Source organism: Equus caballus, chromosome 7, assembly GCF_041296265.1.
Source record: "Equus caballus isolate H_3958 breed thoroughbred chromosome 7, TB-T2T, whole genome shotgun sequence".
Lineage (NCBI taxonomy): Eukaryota > Metazoa > Chordata > Mammalia > Perissodactyla > Equidae > Equus > Equus caballus.
The window spans coordinates 917,305-938,097 of NC_091690.1; the positions used below are offsets into that span (position 1 = coordinate 917,305).

Here is a 20,793-nt window from a genome sequence, read left to right on the forward strand (position 1 = left end):
GTGGCTGGAGGGGCCGAACTGGGGATGGTGCAGGGGTCCCTGGGGACAAGTGTCCCAGCTTCTGCCCCAGAGCAAACCCACTCCCGGCTTTGGCAAGGATAGAGGCGCTCAATCCACGTCCATAAATACTTGTGGAATTAATCCTGGTCCGTGTTCACCAGCCCCCCGACCCCTGACCCCCGACCCCACGTCCTGTTAGCTTTGCCTCCCGTTTAAGGCCAGGGCAGAATTTAGGAACCACGGGGTGGAGCTCTCTGCAAACGCGTGGATGCCCCTCTCCTCCCCGTCCCGTCCTCATGGTCACCAGAGTTAGCAAATAAAAATACACAACGCCTCGTGAAATTGGAATTTCGGATAAATAACGCATCGTCGTCAGGTAAAAGCACGTCCCATGCAATATTTGAGAGATGCTTATGCTAAAAAGAGTTGGTCTGTAGCTGAAATGCAAATTAACTGGGCGTCCCGTGCCTTCCAGGATGAAGCGTTTGAGCTCCGGCCACTGGGAGCTCCTGCAGTCAGAGGGTCCAGGTCCCTTGGACGCGCAGATCCAGGACATTCCCGTCATTGCAGAAAGTTCTGTTGGACAATGCTGGGCTGGAACATTCTAGAGAGATGCTGTCCAACACAGGAGCCACCAGCCACATGTGACTATGTACATTTAAATTTAAATCCGCTTGGCCACTGAGGTCTAGCGTGAGCCGGCGTGGCTTTCTCTCTGTGAAGGGGAGGGGCCGGGGGTGAGCAAGGCTGTGGCAAAAACGGGGACCCCCATCAAAGGCCCGACTGGGGCGGGTGAGACGAAAGGAGCCCCAGGCTGTGCCCAAGTCACCTTTCAACCTTGTTCCCCACTATTTTCTCCTGTCCCTCTGCCCGCTCTTTGTGCCCTGTGACCCCAGCTCCTCCAAGCCTTTGCCATGCCGTCTCCCTCCAACCCTGCCTTCCACGCGCCCTCTATCCGGCCTGCCCGGTGTCTCTGCAGAGCCATCTCTCCCTCCTCTGAGGTCCCGCTCACCATCTGTCATCCTTACATCCATCCATCCATCCATCCATCCACCATCATTCTATCCACCCATCCATCATCCATCCATCCATCCACCATCCATCCATCATCCTCCCATCCATCCCTCCATCCATCATCCATCCATCCATCCACCATCCATCCACCATCATTCTATCCACCCATCCATCATCCATCCATCCATCCACCATCCATCCATCATCCTCCCATCCATCCCTCCATCCATCATCCATCCATCCCTCCATCCATTATCCATCCCTCCATCCATCATCCATCCATCATCTACCCATCCAACAAATATTGAGCACCTACCAGGTGCCAGACACTGTTCGCTCTTCTCTGGTGGGATTGTTGGTCTTCCTGGTCTCAGGGGGGCGTCTGCATTGGCCCCTCCAGAACGTCAGCACCTGAGGGCAGCAATGGGGGGTGGGGCTACTAGGGGCCGGCACTCGCTGGGCACTTACCACGTGCAGGCTTCACGCTCAGCTGTAGGAGATTAAACCTCGATGAAGCCCCCATTTTACAGGTGAGGAAACCGACGCCAGGGAGGTGAGGTGACACGCCCAGGGTCTCGAAGCAGGAAGGTGGTGGGCAGAGACGGGACTCGGCATCTGTCTCCAGGACTTGTGTTTTTTCCCTGCATGTGGTGGGCATGAGGAGCAGTTCCTGCCCCAGGGACTCACATGGCCGTGTGGGCGGCGTATCCTCCCCAGCTGAGCCCATTTGCAGATGGCTCAGTCTCACAGATGGAGATCCATGGGCTTGCCCCTCAGCATCCCCCTGGGGTCTGATGAGACCCAGCACGGGGGGCCACGCTGACATGCCGAGCCCATGAACCAACAGAGACAAGTGACGAGGGGGGTGAAAGCTTCCTTCGGGACACTGGCCAGGCCTCAGCCTTCGGTTCCCTGGGCGCGCCCATGAAGAAGCTTGATGCACAGGACACGTGCTTTGCTTTTCTGCCCCTCCCCCCAGGAAACACTTCCCAGCTCCCTGGCCAGGAATGTGGTCCCTGTGGGCGGTTGAGTTTGAGTTACTCCAGCTCACAGTGGCTGAAACAAAGGAGAGTTTATTAGTGCTCATAATCGAGAGGTTGGGATGGGCTGCCTTCAGGCACGGCTGGATCCAGGGCCTCAAGCAGCAAGCTCAGGAATCCACCTCTGGCCATCCCTCGGCTCTCCCTGATGGCTGCAGAAACTCTGAGCTCCCACTCCTCATCTTTGCAACCCCCCGAGTGGGGAGCAAGCACACCCTTCAGACATTTCTGGAAAGTCCTGGGACAGCATGTCCTCAGAGCTGCATGGTTGACAGCCCTGTCTCCCGGTTGGGAGGCGTCACCCTCATTTACCATTGCATCTTTTAGAAACCCCTGGAGAGGGCTCTGGCCAGTCTGGATTTGGTCCCTAGCCCGGGGCTTGACCTTCCCCTGGCTGGTCATTCAGCTGCCTCACCCCTCTGCAGCCCCCACCAAGCTCCTGGGCGTCCCCGACAGTTTTGAGGTGCCTCTCTTCTCCCCAATTTACAGCAGCAAACTGACAAGCCGACTCAGCCCACGGCTCCCCAGAGGCAAAGCCGCCCCATGACACCTCTCAACTGCTTGCAGGTCCCAGACCAAACCCCCACTGTGCCCACTCCCCTTGGGACCGTCACTCGGGCTCCAGCCCCTCTTCCTTCCCCAAGACTCACTCCCAGCCCCCTCGACCCCTCGTCGGGACTGCCCCTTCTCTCTCTCTTTGCCCCCAAACTGCAGGGGCGTGGTCTCCATACCCTCACCTCCCTGCCACCTCCACTACCTTCTGCAGCCCGACCTCACCCGGGTCACCTGGGGCCACCGCAGCCACGTCCAGCATTGTCCACCCACCGTACTGGTCTCCTGGGGCGGCCAAAATGGATCCCCACAAAGCGGGTGACTGAAAACAATAGGAACTTGTTCTCTCACCATCTGGAGTCCAAAACCGGGGCGTGGCGGGGCCGCTCCCTCCCGAGGCTCCAGGGAAGGGTCCTTCCTGCCTCTCCCAGCTTCTGGGAGCTCCAAGGGTCCCCGGGCTTGTGGTCACGTCCTTCCAGTCTCTGCCAGTGTCCCACGGCCTCTCCTCTGTCTCCGAGTCTCAAATCTCCCTTTGTGCGTCTCTTAGAAGGACTCTCATCATTAGATTTAGGACCCACCCTAACTCAGGATGACCTCATCTCAAGGTCCTTCACTATATTTGCAAAGATTTTTTCCAAGTAAAGCACCATTCACAGGTTCCAGGGCACGGATCTTTTGGGGGCCACTGTTCAACCCACTACACTCCCCAGATGGTCCCCAGAGCCAGGAGTGTGGCTCTAGGGGCATCCCCATGTTGCAGATGGGAACGTCCAGGCAGGGAGACCAGCCCTGAGCCCCGCAGTCCAGACATTGCCCCTCTCAGCTGGAGGGTCTGATGCAGATGCCACTCCCCCCGGGGGGGGGCTGTCCGTGGGGTGCCCAGTCCATCTGTGGCTGCTGCCTCTCCGTCGCCTCCTATTGCCCTACCTGACCTGTCGTCCTGAGCCCCTCTCTTCCTCCAGGAAGCCCACCAGGATGCTCCACCAAGACTTCCTAGCTTTCCCAGCGGGCTCCATCACACAGACCCCTCCTCATAGCCCACTCCTCAAGCCGACAGCCTGTGGGCACCTGACCCCCAGGTTTGTCCTTGGCACACTCCAGGGCCCCTCCCTGTCACCAGGTCCCATGCCCCACACCCCACCCTTCATGCACTCCTCAGCTGCCTCCCCCTCCTTCAGAACTTTGGTGGCATCTGCTGATGGCTGAAGGTCCAAATCACCGTCCCTCAGTCCTCGCCTCCCGGGGAGCCCCAGCCCTGAAGACCCAGCTGGTGGCCTCACAGGCCAAGGTCCTCAGCTCCCAGCTAGACCTGGCGTGAGTGGGAGAGGAAGCCCGACTCCTCACGCTGCCATCCCTCAGGGGCTGAGGGGCACCAAGGCCCGTCCCTGGAGGGGGGACTCCGTGACCTCAGTTTCCCCAGCTGCACCATGGCAGGTGGACCCCATCCTGCAGGGGTTGCGGGGCCAACACAACCACAGAGCTGGGCAGACACCCTAGGATGGGCTGGCACCAACCCTCGTTTGGCCATGGCTGGACCCCCAGGGATGTTGGGGACCCGAGCCCCAGGAGAGGGGAGCCTGGCTGGACCACTCCCCACCCCCTGCCCAGACCCGGTGCCCTCGTCCGGAACAGGACACACTGCCTGACTTTCCAAACAGCCTGGGCCAGGGCCCCAGGGCATCCTGAGCCCTAAGTCCTTTGTCTGGAAGATTTGGGGTGAGGAGCTGGGTCTGAGGCCCCCTCCCCCACCCCAGCCCCTCCCCCATGCCCGCCAGCCCCACACCACGCCATGGGCTCACGTGTAGTAAAAAGACTTTATTAAGAAGGCTTTGAATTCAAAAAATAAAACTCTTGATACAATTTCTGAACCCTTAAGTCAGCTCAGCAAATATATAATCAGTAATTTAGCTGTGTAAGTTTAAAGGTCCCTTATTTATTTAAAATAAAATATATTTTAGTTCTTAAAATTTATTCCATAAAGTACATATTTCCCTAAAAATTCCCTACATATACACAAGAGGTAAAAAGTAAAAGTTTAAAAAAAAAACCAATTTAAAAAAATTTAAAAACTGACAACAGAAACCACAGCAGAAGGGATTAATAATTAAAAAAAAAAAAAGTTAGAAATTTCTGGTTGGGATGCCCCTCGACCCCCCCACCCCCGTCCGGCCCGCGCGGCTGACGTTACAAAAGGGGGAACCTGTCAGCCCCGAAAAGGGAGTAAAAGTGTCACCCCCTCCCCCCAGGGGGTTCCTACAGGGGCCGTGACCGCGCGGAAACCCAGTCACATCAGAATCGGGCTACATACGTACAAAAGGACAACCGAGAGTTGTAAAAATCGTGGTTTTCTTTTTTTCTTAAAAAGATCACCCCGGAGGGGGGTGTCTTAAATAAAAAGTGCAAACAGACCATTTGTCTCCGGTTTATTTTAAGCTGTCGACTCAATACTGCTATTTTTTAAGAACTGAGGTGTCGCTGGGCCGCCGTCTCCACGCCTGGGACCGGAGTTAAAGCTCGTCTGTAAACACTGGCCACGCGCCCCGCGCCCCCTGCCCTCCCGGACCCCCTGGCCGCGCCGGGAGAGCGCACGCGCGCGCATGCACCACCCGCGGACAGCCCCGGGGGTAGCCCCAGGGACCCGCTAGGAAAAGATATGAATGGCCTGGGTGGCAGGCGTGCGACAGGCGGGACACTCCGGCTCGCTCTTGCCGCAGATGCGGACGGCGCAGTCCATGCAGAAGAGGTTGTGGCCGCAGGGCACCAGCGCGGCCATCACCTCGCCCTCGGCGCACACCACGCACTCGCGCGCCAGGGCCGGGGTCCCCGGGGCGGCCGGGGCGGGGGCGGCGGACAGGGCCGCCGAGGGCTTGCGGCTGCTTTCGGAGGCGCTTGAGTCCAGGGGGGCGCAGGCGGCGGCCGCGGAGCTGCTGGGCAGCGAGGTGGCCGCGGAGAAGCTGGAGCCGCTGGAGAAGGATGACAGCGCGCCCTGCGGGGGTCGCCAAGGCAGGGCGCCCACCGGGTCCGGGGCGGCGCGGCGGGTCAGCGGGAGCTCCAGGCCCAGGCCGCCGGGCTCGGGCAGGGTGGGCGAGTGTCGCGGGGTGCCGGCCCCGCTGCTGCGCCGGGCGCCCGGGGCGGGCGGCGCGGGGGCCCCGTTGACGGCCGAGCAGCCGCTGAAGGCCGGCAGGGGCGCGGCCCGCTCAAAGGGGGCCCAGATGGTGGCGGCGGTGGGCACGGTCAGGTCCAGCGCCAGGAAGTCGAAGCCGAAGTCGCAGTCCTCGGGGGCAGGTGGCCCCGTGGGGGCCCCTGGGCCATCCCCGCCAAAGGAGAAGCCCCCGTTGCCGGAGCCGCCGTAGGGGCTGGTGGGGCCCGCATCCGGCACCGGAGGCCCCCCGCGGCCGCCCGCGTAGAAAGCCTCGGGGCCCCCCGGGGCGCCCAGGGTACTGTCCCCGCGGAGGCTGCCCGTGGGCGCGGGGGGCCGCCGGCCCGGGTTGGGGGCTTTGGCCCAGAGGCCGGCGGCCGCCCCGAGCAAGTCCAGGCAGACGTCGGTGCCGTTGGCGTGGAAGTCGCTGTCGGGGCTGGCGTCGGTGAAGGCGCCCGTGCGCAGCGTGATGTGCGCCTCGATCTCCTCGCGCGCGCGGTCCACGTTCTCGGGCATGCCCGTCACGGCGAACACCGGCTCCTTGTCGCGCCCGGGCGTCACGATGTACGTGTGCGTCCGCTGCTGGATGCGCTTGATGGTGGCGCCCTTGGGCCCCACCACCAGCCCCACCACGCGGTAGGGCACACGCACCTGGATGGTGGTCTGTCCCGGCAGGTTGGGCGGGCCCTGCGCCGTGCCGGGCAGCCCGCCGGCCTTGCTGCGCGTGGCGCGGATCACGGAGAAGTGCTCGGCGGCCGAGAGGATCTCGCGCTTGGCCATCTCCACGTCCTCCTTGCGGCCCGTCACGATGAAGACCGGCTCCTCCCCGCGCACTGGCGTCTTGATGTACGTGTTCGTCTTGGCACGCAGAGCCTTGATCTTGCACCCTGGGGTGGGGGTGGGGGGCAGACACGGTGAGGGCGGGGACCCCTCCCCAGGACATCCCTCCTGGGCAGCCAGCGCCCAGGGCCGGGAGCCCCCACCTCCCCGGGCGGTGACCCTGTGGGCTTTATCCTCAGCCACACCACGGCCCTCCCTCCCTCCTGGGGCCTCAGTTTCCCCTCTGATCCAGGAGCTGGGGGCAAAAAGGCAGGGAGGACCGTGTTGTGGGTCAAATATCGTCCCTCCAAATTCACATCCACCTGGAACGTCAGAATGGGACCTTATTTAGAAATAGGGTCTTTGCAGATATGATGGTTAAGATGAAGTCACATTGCAGCAGGGTGGCCCTGAATCCAGTGACTCGTGTCCTTATAAGAGGGACACACAGACACAGAGGAGAGACCACACGAAAGCGGAGGCACCAAGTGGAGTGCTACGGCTCCAAGCCAAGGGACGCAAGGACGGTTGGCAGCCGCCAGGAGCCGGGACGGGCACGGCACAGCCTGTCCCCTCGAGCGTCGGAGGAGAGCAGCCCTGCGGACACCTTGATGTGGGCTGTCCATCCTCCAGAACTGAGAACGCCGCCCTACTGTCCCAATCCGTCCAGGTCACTGCGTCAGCCCTGGGACACCACCCCCCACCCCCAGTGACAGGTGGGGAAACAGGCTCAGGTTACAAAACTGCCTCTGATCTTCTGACCGAGTGGACCCCGCCCTCCTCGACAGCAGACTCCCAGGCCCCGTTAGGACACCTCCAAAGGCCCCCCCGTGGTCCTGGCCTGAGAGGGGACACTTGGGGACACAGCACTGTGGCTTCGTTATTGCCGGCTGGGGCCACCCCTTGGAGGGGACGGGAGTGAGCATGGGGGTAGGGGGGAATCAATGCTGCAGGCACGGGGCACTTCACCCAGTGCCTAGGGGGCGCAGGAACTGCTGCGGGGTCTCTAAAAACAGCAGCCACCCCTGTGACATCTAGGCCTGCCGGGGTCCCTGATACCACCCTGCTCCGGGTCTTTTGAGGCTGCCTGAGTCTGGGCATGGGAGTCTGGGAGAACCCTCTCTGGGCTCTGGGGAGGCTGGAGGCCCAGGATATTGTTTCAACACAAACAGAAAGCGGCCTTGAGAGCAGCAACATTGTTGCTAACCTGCGGGCAGCGCACGATACAAAGTTGGGACCGTCCAAGAGCTAGAGGCTGGGCCGGGGGCTGCTCCACACCGGGGAACTGGGCGGGGGACACGGGAGGTGGCAGAGAGTGTCCTGGGGGCAGCCCCACCCCAGTCCAGCCCAAGGAGGGCAGCAGCCCTGGAACCAGAGGGAGGGAGGGCGGGGAGGGACGGCTGTCCTCCCATCTCCGGCCTCACCTGCTGGGTGCCGCCTCTCCTCCACGCCCAGCCCCCTCTTACTGGCAGCCCCCAAACCCAGCCTGGTCCTGGTCCCCCCCCAGCACTGCAGCCGCCACGTGGCTAGCCTGGCCTCCACTCTTGCAAGGAGGGTCACCTCCCCACTGAGCAGCTGGAGGGCGTGGCTCTCAAATCACACACATCTCCCTGCCCCCTCCTGCAGCTACCCCCCCCACTGTCCACACACGTGACCTTTCCCACCTGTAACGTTCTCTTCACCACCCCCCACCCCTATCTTCTCCCTTCCTCTGTATTAAATTGCAGCCTGGTGCCCCCTCCTCCAGGAAGCACACACTGACTACACCGGGCTGGACCCCAGCACACACATTCAGAGTTTCTCCTCACACCACACCGAGACCGGGGACTGTGCTGCAAGGGCCGGTGCTCTGGGGATTGCCTGGGGCACTTGAGGAAACTTCCTATGCCTCAGTCTGCTCAAGGAAGGCAGAAACAGACCTGGCTCACAGGTTTGGGGGCAGACCCCAATGGACTGCGGACCGGCCAGTGGCCTGAGGCAGGCGCTCGTGGGTCTTCAGGGCAGCCGATGAGGAGGCGACAACCTCACCGGGAACCTTTCCTCCGGCAGAGCCTAGATGAGGAGAGGGAAGCAAGGCCCGGAGAAAGGGCAAGGAGTTCGCCAAGGTGGGGTGGGGGAAGCAACCCCCAGATAGGGGTCCACTGGCCCTCTGCACTTCAGCTGTGACACTGGTTGAGCCCCAAACCCCACCAACACCAAGCCCCCAAGAGATGGCCGAGCTGGTGGAGGTGGGACTATACAGTCCAGGAAACTGGGGCTCCAGGAGTGACTCTGGCCACACCCCTGCCCCAGTGGGGATGACACAGCGAGGCTAGAGTGGGTGGTGACAAGTGGGGGGACCCTGGGGTCTACTACCAATGGGTGGGCACAAGCTGAAATGCAGATTCCTGGGCCCTGCCCCAGGATTCCGACTCAGGGAGCCTGGCGGGCCTGGGCATGGGGGGAAACCCCCTGCGGCTGCACCCCACCCCCATCAAACGGGCCAGGCCGAGGGCCTCCACGCGAAGCTGAGACAAGGGCAGCCTTTCACCTCCCATCACTCATGAGTCCCATCCTGGAGTCCTGGCCATCCGTGCACTGGGCACTCAGGAAACCAGGCCGCATGGGCCCAGCCCCCAGGGAGCCCAAGCAGATGACCACGGGCGACACTTAGGAACGAAACCTTGAGGCCGGGAGGGAAGCCGAGGGGCTGCCCCGGGAAGGAGGACGTGGGCGGGGGAGTGCTCCCACCCAGGGAACAGCGGGGCAGAGTTCCAGAAACAGGCCGGGCCGGGACAAGGTGCCACACTGGGCCCCCACCCAACGGGGTGCTGTCCCCACTGGGCCAAAGTGGGGCGCAGCCCTGGCTGGGCCAGATCTCAGGCTCCTCCGGGAAACAGGGACACGGAAACGCCCACCCACAGGCAAGGCACGTTCTCACTGCCAACACAAGGAGCCCCCAATCCCGGCCCGGGAATCCTTTTCTTTCTACACCCCACACTGGACAGAGGGAAACACAAGGCATGGAGCCGGGCACAGGGGAGGGGAGTGAGCTGCAAGCAAGGAGGCCGCCCCCGCCGAGGGAGGAGAGCACGAGGCCAGCGTCCTAACCTCGGCCTGACGACGGCAGAGATGGAGGGGACCGCATGTGGCCGCCAGTCTGAGCCCCACCTGAAGCACCATCCATTCACTGGTCCCTGAGTGAAGACCTACTGTGCACGGTGCCCAGGACCTGCCTGAGGAGCCCACCCCAGCCACAGACACGACATGGCCCCGGCCAGCAAGGGAGGCACGGGAGGGTCACCCCCACAGCAAGTACGCAGCGGCCCCCAGATGACCTTGGCCGGCCGGCTGGAGAGAGCTGCCCACCCCTCATCCTTTCCGAGGCCCCACTTTTCCTGCCTGTAAAACAGGGTTTTGGACGAGGGGACGGGCTTCCCAGCCCTCCTATGTCCCCATGGCGCCGGCAGAGCCAACGAGACTCAGGTTCAAATCCCAGCCCGGACGCTTGGCTTCAGCAGAGCTCTGCCTCCCGTGGCCTCATCTTCCCGGCTGTGACCGGGAGTCCAGGACCTTCTCAGGGCTGGGAGGGGGGTGGGGGTCTCGGGCTGGGCAGGTTGAGGCTCCAGAGCAGGGCACCTGGGAGCTCTCGGGGGCTGCACACGCTCACCCTGTGCCCACAAGGGGCATGGACCCATTCTAGGACTGAGAAAACTGAGACACAGAGACAGCCAGGGGGTGTCAGGGGAAGGGCCGACCCCAGGTCTGTGTGACTCTGGTCTGGCCGGGGAAGGGAGGGGGCCGAGCGAGTGAGCCCCTCCTGCCCTCTGGGGGCGGGCCTGGAACTGGGTTGACAGAAAGGATGAGGGGCTTGGGCGGGCCACACCCCCTGCAGAGGAAGAGCTGAGCAGTCAGCAGGGACCCACGGTGTGGAGAGTGGGGTGGGTGACAGGAAGAAGGGGGGCAGGGCTGGGGCACAAGAGTCGTCCAAGGTGTGCTCGAACCGGGTGGGAGAAGATGGGAGCCACAGATGGTTCTAGAACTGGGGAGATGCCAACCTGTCCTGATACTCATGTCCCCTTCCTGGTACACCCTGCACCCACTTATGGGGTGGCTTTGGTGGGCAGGCCTGAGGCTGAGATCAGAACCCACATCTTGCTGGAGCGTCCCCCCAACAGCCCCAGAGAGGTGCTGCCCCCATCACAGAGAGGGGCTCTCATTTGTCCCGGGTCACGGGGCCACCAGTCTGCAGGGTGAGCCCCAGAGCCTGCCTTGCTGCGTGCGCGCCACCAGCAAGAACCCAGACTAGCCCCCGGAAATGGTGCCAAATGCCCACCGGCAGGTCGGGGTGGAGCCTGACGCCCCAGGTCCCCTCTTGACCCCCAAACTGCCCAGCCCAAGGCCGCAGGTTCCGATGTCCCCTGCCCGACTCCCACCACCATCTGTGTGGCCCTGGTCTCTCTGGAAGGACCCCCAGGTGCCAAGACACATACTCATGCTAAACCATCCAACAGATGACCCCAGTGGCTTTGGGCCACTGTCCCCAGGCCTCGGTTTCCACGCCTGACCCCTGCAAGCTTCTAGACTCTTGGCACAGAGCAGCCTTCTTGTTAGGTGTCCCACTGCAGTTATGGGGGACAGAGCGGGAAGGGGGCGTCCTAGATAGTTAAGTGGCAACAAGGTGGCGAAGGGGGATCTGTCCGGCCGGGGCCCCACTGTGCCTGCCCGTGGAGGTGGCCAGCATGGCTCAGAAAACCACCTGCCCCCATCCCGGCTCCCACTCCTGCTGGCCAGTCCCACGGCCCACACTCTGCCTGGCCCTCCTGTGTCCCCACGTGGGGAGGACAGGTGAAGGACTGAAGGCCCCTGCACCCACAGCCCGGGGGCTTGCTAGCCAAACGGCCCCACCCAACTGAACCAGCAGAGGGCGGGTCCAGGGCATCCTGACTCTCCTCCCCGTGGAGGTCCTCGCCTGCCGCGGTGACGGTGACAGGTCACCTTCCAATTCAAATCCCTCGCACCCTCCGCTGGCTCCTGTTACCTGGGATCCAGAGCTGGGACCCCCAGCCTGAGCATCCAGCCGCCCCACCTCAAGCCCCGCCCCGGCCCCGCCCCAAGTTCTAGAACCTGGCTGACCAGCAGGGAGCTGGGAGCCGGGAGGGGGAGGCCGGGTCAGGAAAGCAGTAGAAAGTTGAGGCCGGTGGGCAGGCGGCGAACAGGGTGGGTGGGTGTGTGCTGGGCCGGGCACTGCCCACCACTGCCCGCCCACCCGCCCCGCAGCTCCAGGGCCAATGAGCGGCGGCCGGCCTGATGTCACCCTGCAAATCTCAGCCTGACTCTCTAACAAAGAGAACAATGGGGCGGCCACAGGGACGCTCCAGCAAGGCCGCTGCCGGGACCCCACACCCTGGGCCAGATGCCCGCCAGCCTGCCAGGGGAGGGCTGTGGGGTGGGACCCCAGCAGCGGCTTTTACAGCTGGTCCTTACCCACGCCCCCGAAACCCTGACTTGGGGCTGAGAGCCGGGTGGGGATTCTCTCTTCTGCACTCCTGGCCCCACCTCCAGTAAGGCCCCCCGCGGCTGACAAGTCGAGATGTACCCTCTTTGTGCCGCCAAACTTCTCTCCTGACCCTGCCCTGACCCCGCGCCCCAGGTCACCCCCAAACCCCAGCGAGCCCCACCCCATGCCTGTTTTGGGTGCAGAGCAGCCACCACCCAGCCCGGCCCTGCCCCCTGGTCCCCGGGATGCCAGGGCTGGCGACCCACGGCCTGGGCAGCGGCGCCGCACACAGGGGCCTTTCCGCGATGGAGGCGCCCAGACAAAGGCAGCGGCGGAGCCGGAGCGCAAAGGGGTGGAGCGCAGGCTGCGCCCAACTTTCTCCCGCGGCCGGCGGCAGGACAAAGGCGCCCAGGCGGCCACCGAGGCCGGAGCCCACGCGGGGCGTGGCCGGGGTCTGGCGTCCGGCCGCGGGCTGCGCTGGGCCGGCGGCCCCCTCCCCGGGGCGAGCGGCGCGGGGACCCCCGGGGGCGGCGCCCCCCGACGGCGACCACTCACCCTGGCGACCCACGATCTCGGCGACGTGCTCGGAGCTGGGCACCGGCACGCACTCGGTCATGTTCACGCTCTTCTTGCGGCTGCCGATCACGCTCATCTGCTCGGCCAGCAGCGTCGGGGGGCCCAGGGCCGCGGGGTGGGGCGCGAAGCCCGCGAACACGTCGGGCGGCGAAGGCCGGGGCGGCGGCGGCGGCGGCGGCGGGGGGCTCACGTCGGGCTCCAGCAGCGGCAGCGGGCCGGGGGCCACGGCCACCACGGGCGCGCCCGCCTCGGTCCCGTCGGGGGGCGCGGGCTCCGCCGTCGCCCCGCCGTCCGCGCCCCCGGCCGCCGCCGCCGCGCCGTCCCCGCCGCCCGCGGACGCCCCCTCCTCGTCCGGGCCGCCCGCGCCCCCCAGCCCCAGCGCCGAGAGCTGGTCCAGCGCCAGGCGCAGCGCGGCGGCCGCGTCGTCGGGCTCGGGCGGCGGCGGGGGCGCGGGCGCGGCCTCCTCGGCGCCCTCGGGGGGCGGGGGCGGCGGCGGCGGCGGCGGGGGGCCCGGGCTGGGGTCCCCGCCGGACGCCGCCCCCGGCCCGCCGCCGCCCGCGCCCCCGCCGCCGTCGGGCTGGCCCAGGGAGCTGGGCATGGCGGCGCTAGCGCGCGGGCCCGCGCTCCTGCCTCTCGGCCGCCGGCCGCCCGCGCCGCCGCCGCCGCCCGCGCCGCCGCCCTCCGCCTCTGAGAGCTGGGCCGCCGGCCGCCGGCATCCAGCGGCGGGGCGGGGGGCGCGGCGGGGCGGGCGGGCGGCGCGGGGCTGCTGGGGGCGCGGGCGGGCGGCGCGGCTCTGCTTGCTCCTCGGCGGCGGCGGCGGCGGCGGCGGCGGCGGCGGCGGCGCGGACGCTCCTTCCCTCCCGCCCTCCCGCCGCCTCCCTCCGGCCGCCCCGCCCCGGCCCCGCCCCCGTGACGCGCGCCCGGCCAACAATGGGGCGCCGGGCAGGGCGCACGCGCGGGGCGGGGCGCGGTCACGTGGGCGCGGGCCACCCCCGCCGCAGGCGCCCGGGCGGGGACCCGGCGCGCTCGCACGTGCGGCGCGGCCGCAGGTAGGTGGCCGCGGGGCGCCGGGGCCCGAGAGTGCCCGGGGTGCCCGCGCAGGGGCCCCTCGGTGCGCCCGGGCGCGCGCCCCCCTCTCCGCCCCCGGGTCCCTTCCCCCAAGGCTCCTCGCGACCCGCCCGGCCTTCGGACTCCCGCCCCCTTTCCCCGCAGGCGCTTGGTCTCGTGGGCTCGCTGGGGAGGTCACGGGCGCCCACAGCCCCCAGCACCCTCGTGTGCCTGGAGCCCGAGACGGCGCCACGTGGGTGGTGCTTCCCGGCTTGGGCTGCTTTCCACCGACCCTCCGTCTCATGGGGCGCCTGGCACCCTGCCCTGCAGGCCCCCGGAGCAGCCCCGTGTGCCCACCTCCAGGCCACCCTGTCCGACCGGCCCTTCCAGCTGCCCTTTGGGGCCTTCTTTTCTTTTGAGGGGGAAGCCGACCCCCGCCTCCGCTTTACCCTTTGGGATTTCCCATGATAAACGGGCTGGGAGCAGGATGGACCCTGCTCGGAAGGCACCCGGGTCCAGGTCCCTGCTTGGCCATGGGACCTCAGGCCACCCACATGGGCTCTCTAGGTGGGAGAGGGGCGCCCTGCTCCTTCTGTCCAGAACTGCCCCCCTCACCCATCCATGTCCACGGCCAGTCTCGCTCGACCTGGTCCTCCCATGTGGTTCCTCAGCCACAGCCGTCCACGGCTGGACTGTCCTTCCCGTTCAGTACTTCTCCCAACAGGTGCCCCCCCCCCCCCCCCCCCCGTTAAACCCCTCGTTGCCAGCCTTGGTCCCTGTGCCTGGAACCCTTCCCCACCCTATAGTGTCTCTCTTGACCCCCAGGTCGCGTCCAGCCCAAATTCCTCTCTTGGGATCCAGGACGTCTCTTCTGCGCATTCAAATGCTCAGAAGTAGTAATTACTTTGGGTCTGCTCAGCACTCGGTGTGTGATTGGCATCCCCCCCCCCACTGTGTTTCAGTCACAGGCCTTGTCCCCATCTCCCCCCACAGAAATGTCCACTGGCTGTAGTTGGTGCCCTGGGTCCAGCGTGACCTGCCCTGGCCCACCTGGGTGGCCTCAAGTCCCCCTCGCACCCCCTGGGAGCGCTCACTGTGGCTGCCCTTCCTCAGGGCCACGCCTTGGCACATGCTTGTCCCCCTTCCTGGGGCCCCACCCCGGGTAGAATCAGGTGGGGCTGCCCTATGGCACTCGAAACAAAAGGATGCAGGGGATCAGTGCCAAGAAAGCGGCTCAGGTGGGGTGGGAGGACATCAGGAACGGAGGACGGGGTGTTTGAGCCAAGGGAAGGGAGACTAATATTGGGCCTTTGGTGGTGACAGTAGGGAACAGGCCCGGAGAGCCGCCTGCCCTGGGATGTACCTCTGTGGGGGTCGTGCACGCACACGTATGTTCCTTAAAGCACTCCTGACCCCCGGTCCCGTGGAGAGGTCTTCAGACAAGCCGGGCACTGGGCAGCTGTGTCCTGGGCTCAGACACTTGTTCTCCGGGGTGCCCTTCCCTGCCCTGTCGGCCTTTCTGCTTTCCAGTGTCCCCTCCTGGGCCCCACTCACACCTCACTCCCTCTGGGGGACTTGGGGGGTGGGGGTGGGGAGGCAGCGTCTGATGATGAGGGAGACGCTGAAATGCAGGGACCCGGAGGGAACTGCTCCCACCCCAGCTCACGGCTGCCACCCGGAGACACCGGGGCACAGGCTGGGGGACACATGGGTCCTGCTCGTGCGTGGCACAGCCTCCAGCCGACAGGAAGCCGGAAAAGGATGAGAGAGAACAAGAGAGGGCTTGGTAGTGGATAACACAGGAGCTGGAACGGAAACTTCAGCAGGAGGTTGGAAGATTCAAGTCGGAGAAATCTCCTGGAAAGACAGGTGGAAACAGGAAGAGGACAGAAAACAGGAGCGATCGAGAGTTCCATAGAGGATGGGGGAAATGGAGGGATGTTGTCCAAGAAATAATGGAAGGGGACTGTGGGATCAGCGTCTCCAATAGCTAGAGCCCCACAGTCTGTCCTGGGAACACACACGTCAGGGGTCCTGGGTCCCATAAATGCTTCCAGGTCATGTTCCACGGGATCAGGAAGGAGAAAGTGATGGCTGACCCCGAGGTCTCCATGAAGCGGAAGGAGGAATCGGGACATTTGAGGCCAGCGGGGTCATCACAGATTAGCTTAGCATACTGCAGGATGGACTCCAGCAAAACGAGGGAGTAAGTAAAGGGAGAAACGGGGTGCCATAGGAAGGTGATGGAAGGAAAGGGGGGCTGGGGGATCATCCGAGGGGTTTGCGGTGAAGCACCATGGTGGGGGGAGGGAATCGTTCGGCCATCAGGAGCAAAGATGACAGCTGATTCATAAAGGATGCTGTTTGGCAAGAAATGGATGAGGAGTGAAGAGAGAAAAGAGGGAAGAGGGACCCTGAGTCTTGATGTCGGCACACAGTCGGGATGTGTGAACACAGGCCTGTCTGGTGTTGGCATGAATTTGTGGATAATGGCCCTGTGGTGACGTGGTTTGAAAGTCCTTTCAGAACTGTGAACTGCTGACCTTTGAGTGCTTTGCACGCTGAGGTGCTTAGGAGGCAGACAACGATGTCGGCGGTGTGCTTTGAAATGCACCGGAAATAAAATGTGGTGAGGGATGGACAGAAAGGTGGACAGATGGACAGACGTGGATGAAACCCAAGAGAAATGTCAGTGGTCAGCCCCAGACCAGGTCTTTCCCCCTCGGCACTGCTGACATCAGGGCCGGGTCATTCTCTGGTGGGGGGTCTGTCCTGGGCGCTGTGGGGGGTTGAGCAGCATCCCTGGCCCCACCTGCTCGGTGCCAGGAGCCACCTACCCCACCCACCCGGTACTGATTTTCTGTGTCTTAACAATGACCACAAACTGGGCAGCTTAAAGCAACACTGATTTATTCTCTCCCAGTTCTAGAGCCTACAAGTCTGAAGTCAAGGGGTCGCAGGGCTGCGCTGAGGGTCCTTCCTGCCTCTGCAAGCTTCTGGGGGCGGCCTGCAATCCTTGGTTTGCGGCCGCCTCCCTCTGGTCTCTGTCGTATCTTCACATGGCCGCCTCCCTCTGGTCTCTGTCGTATCTTCACATCGCCGCCTCCCGGTGCGTCTTTGCCCAGATTCCCCCCTTCTTGTAAGGACACAGGCCATCGGAAGTAGGGCCACTCTACTCCAGGATGACCTCAGCTTAACTAGTTTCATCTGCAGAGGCCCCAATTCCAAATAAGGTCGCAGTCACAGGTTTAGGGATTGGGATGGGGACCTATCTTTTTGGGGACACAGAGCAACCCGCGACACCTCCCCAGGCATGACGACCAGAAACATATTCGCACCTGTCCCCTGTGGCCGAGAACTGCTGACCCCTGCCCGCCCATCTGGAGTGGGTCACTGCAGAATTCTTCCCACTCAGCTCTGTGTCTGAAAATTCTCGTAGGACGTTGGAATGAAATAACACGGAGCCGGGGGGAGGGGGGTCTGGGGGTGACAGGGCCACGAGCGTTGTTCGCGGGGCAGGTGTTGGCACACAGGCTTCACTTCTCTGGTGCATTTGGAGACCTTCTGTAATAAAAGTATATGTTCAGGTCTGTAAAAAATGTCCTTTGAGACATCCGTTTGGAAATGTCTGTGGATGAAAGTGGGTGGGTGGGTGGGGATCTGGCGGGCGTGGGGGGGAGTCAGGTGGCGGGTTGGTGGGGGGGCTGGTGGGCGGGCGCCTGGGGTCTGCTTTACCGTCTCCTTGCTTCTTGCAAATATTTGAAATCTAAATGAGGCAATCCTTGATGTGAGGGAAAGACAGCGTTGGGGACCGGACCCCCAGCTAGAGCTGCCTGGGTCTAGGGATGACCTGTCAGGCCACCCAGGGACCCTCTGTCTCCCTCAGGGCAGGATCTGTGCACAGACTCCAGGGTCCCTGAGCCCCTGAAACCTTTTTTTTTTTTTTTTTGAGGAAGATTAGCCCTGAGCTAACATCTGCCGCCAATCCTCTTTTTGCTGAGGAAGACTGGCCCTGAGCTCACATCTGTGCCCATCTTCCTCTACTCTATATGTGGGACGCCTGCCACAGCATGGCTTGCCAAGCGGTGTGTAGGTCCATGCCTGGGATCCAAACTGGCAAAACCCCGGGCTGCCGAAGCAGAGCTAGTGAACTTAACCGCTCCGCCACCGGGCCGGCCCCTTTTTATTTCTAAATGGAGCCACAATCCACATGCATCAGATTTCACCCTTTGAAAGTACACAGTTCAGTGGTTTTTAGCAAATTCGAGAGTTGTGCCATCATCTCTCGCAATTTGAGAACATTATCATCAGCCAAAAAAGCCCTGTCCCCTTGAGCCCTCACCACCGCCCCCACGCCCCAGCCCCGCTGCTCCGCGCTCTGTCTGTGGAGTTGTCTGTCCCTGACGTTTCATGGAGACGGGACGGGACGCCGTGTGGCCGTCTCCATGGGCTTCTCCGGAGACACAGAACCAACAGGACATGTGGAGACACGGACGAGGGGAGACCTTATGGGCGTCGGCTCGTGTGGTTGTGGGGCCGGGAAGTCCCCCGATCTGCGCCCGCTGGAGGCCCAGGATGGCCCGCAGTGCGATCCAGTGCGAGTTCCGGGCCCGAGCTCCAAGAGCCCCGGGTCCGAGGGCAGGAGAGGCCGGACACCCCAGCTCTGGAGGAGAGACTGCCCGTCCTCACCGCCCCCCTTTGTTCCTCCCGGGCCCTGGTGGATTGGTGGTGGGTTGGGTGACGCCCGTGTCGGGGAGGACAGGTCTGGTTCCTCAGTGACCGGATCGAATGCCAATGTCGTCCAGAAACTCCTGCACAGACGCACCCGGGAATCACGTTCTGCTGGCTCTCCGGGCATCCCTCAGGCCAGTCAAGTTGACACATAAAATTAACATCACGGTGGCCTCCTGTGTCTGCTTCTCTCCGTGAGGGTGGTGTGTTCAGGTCCGTCCCCCGTGCGGCTGTGTCAGGGCCTCGCTCCTCTTCAGGGCTGCGTCGTGCTCCAGCGTGTGGGAGGATGCTTTTCTGTACTTTTCCGTCGTTGATGGACACTTAGGTTGTTTCCACTTTTTGAGCTGCTTGAGTGTTGAACAAGCCTTACCTGATTCCAGGGGGTGTCTGCCCCCGCCCCCCAGGACTGAGAATCCCTGTTCTAGAATGGTGCTGTCCAGCAGAGCTTTCCAGACGACGGACATTTCTCCATCTGCTCTGTCCAGCTCAGCAGCCACCAGCCCCGTGTGCCCGGGGCAACTGAGGGACGTGGCTGGTGGCCATCCTGCCGGACTGTTCTCGAAATTCAAGCCAGCCAGGCCCTCTGCCTCTTTTGACCCGTGGCTCCCAACCTGTCCGGTCAGGTGTCATGGCCTCGGGTGCCCCTGGCTCCCTCCCTCGTCACACCCGGCGGATTCTACCTTCAACCAGCTGCAGGGCTTCTGTAACGACTGCTCGCTCCCCTGGAGGGGACAGTGGGGACAAGGGCCAGGGAGCTGGAACGGGCTTGGAGGCGAGTGGCGGAGAGATGGTGGAGGCAGAGGCTGCAGGGCCGTGCGGGGCCACGGGCTGCCTTGTCAGACGGCGGCGAGGTGACCTCTGGGGTAACGTGGTTGGACGATTAATGTCTCCCAAAGATGTCCCCATCCTGGTCCCAGGCCCTGTGGCTATGTCACCTCACAGGGCAGAGGGGACTCTGCAGACGGGTTAAGTCGAGGCCCCTGGGATGGGGTTGACCCTGGATTCCCAGGGCCCAGGCTCATCCCAGGGTCCTGAGCAGAGGGAGGCGGGAGGGTCAGAGGCCGAGATGGGGACGCTGCACTGCTGGCCGTGCGGACGGAGGAAGGGGCCCCGAGCCCAGGACGCAGCGCCTCTGGAAGCTGGAGGAGGCGGGACACGCTCCTCCCCTGGGGCCTCCGGGGGGACCCGCCCTGGCCACCCCTGGGTTTAGCCCCGTGGGACCCTGTCAGACTCCTGACCCCAGGACTGTGAGGTGATAACATGCGTTGCTTTAAGCCGCCAAATTTATGGTGACTTTTTATAGCATCCGTGGGAGACTCGCACGAGAGAAGGTGTCCCAGGAGGGTCACGTGGCGGGAGGTGTGGAGGGGGCAGCTGGGGAGACACGGTGGTGGCTTGGGTCCGAGGTGCGGACGTCCTCGAGCTGTTGGCTCAGAAATCCCGCCGCGCGGCAGGTGTGACCAGGGCCCGGGCCTCCGCTTTAGTCCCTGCCACTGGGGCTCTTGCTGGGGCTCGGAAGGCATTCAGCAGGGACCCTCAGGCCTGGAAAGGTGGCACCGGCTCAGTGTTAGGATGGGCTTGGTGCGGAGGGCCCCGTGGCGGGGCTGGTGGCCTTTCAGCCTCACACCAAACACCCAGCGGGCCAGGCCCCAGCCCGTCCTCCCTTCCAAGGATTCAAGGTCAGCAGCCGCTCAGGGCTCCGGAGGCCAGAGGCAGGGCGTGGCCGGCTGCCCCCGGTCTCAGACAGGCCCGACCCCTTTCCAGCTGATGCTCCTGGGCAAGTCGCTCACCCGAGCCTCAGTTTCCCCTCTGGGAGCTGCGGCCAATTGTAGGTGGCAGGGCTGACTGCAGAGTAAAGAGAATGCATGTGGAGGGGCCACTTGGTGGGGGCGCAGAGGACAGAGACCCCCACGTGGCCTCTGTGGGGCGAGGAATGGGGCCCAGGTCACCAAGGCCCTGATCAGCTGAGAGACTGGGACAGACCTGGGGGAGCCAGGCAGCTGGGGAGGGGTCCTGGGCACCGCCCTGCACCCTCACCCTGGGTGGACAGACTGTCACCTGTAGACGGGGGCAGGGGCTGGCCAGGCAAGTGGGGCCGGGGTTCTCCCACGCCCAGCCTTAGATCCGGGGAGCAGCTGGTGATGGCCACTGGACCAGGGGGCGGGACATGGGCACTGGAGGAGGGGCTGGTGTGGCCAATGTCAGTGCAGGCCTGGGGGCTGCAGGGTCTGAGGGCACAGGGCCAGCAAGTCCCCAAGGACGGCTCAGTGGCGTCCCCGTGTGCTGGGCCTGTGGGCCCCTAGACGCCCCTCCCGCAGCTCCTGATGCAGACCTGGGACCAGCCACCTCGTCTTACGGGTGAACGTGGCAGGTCTGGCGTCAAGCCACCTGCCCCA

General features: G+C 63.9%; 1 protein-coding gene, 2 long non-coding RNA genes and 1 other non-coding gene across 4 annotated transcripts; 2 read left to right on the forward strand and 2 right to left on the reverse strand.

Annotated features, from left to right (window-relative positions):
• Window positions 1-331: 331 nt before the first annotated feature.
• LOC138925272 (uncharacterized) lies at window positions 332-2,070 on the reverse strand. Its single transcript, XR_011441197.1, has 2 exons — window positions 1,331-2,070; window positions 332-715 (listed from the first exon to the last, which is right to left on the reverse strand). It is a non-coding gene; the product is annotated as an uncharacterized lncRNA (long non-coding RNA).
• A 2,336-nt stretch (window positions 2,071-4,406) lies between these two features.
• Window positions 4,407-13,445, reverse strand: MEX3D (mex-3 RNA binding family member D). The gene is made up of 2 exons (XM_070272392.1): window positions 12,599-13,445; window positions 4,407-6,632 (listed from the first exon to the last, which is right to left on the reverse strand). Exons 1-2 carry the CDS (start codon window positions 13,215-13,217, stop codon window positions 5,248-5,250), a joined length of 2,004 nt encoding a protein of 667 aa, XP_070128493.1. The 5' UTR covers window positions 13,218-13,445; the 3' UTR covers window positions 4,407-5,247.
• MIR1905C (microRNA mir-1905c) lies at window positions 6,313-6,395 on the forward strand. The gene has a single exon (NR_032865.1). It is a non-coding gene; the product is annotated as a microRNA mir-1905c (primary transcript).
• Window positions 13,446-13,558: 113 nt separating the features above from the next.
• Window positions 13,559-17,265, forward strand: LOC138924934 (uncharacterized). The gene is made up of 2 exons (XR_011440315.1): window positions 13,559-13,668; window positions 16,590-17,265. It is a non-coding gene; the product is annotated as an uncharacterized lncRNA (long non-coding RNA).
• Window positions 17,266-20,793: the final 3,528 nt, after the last annotated feature.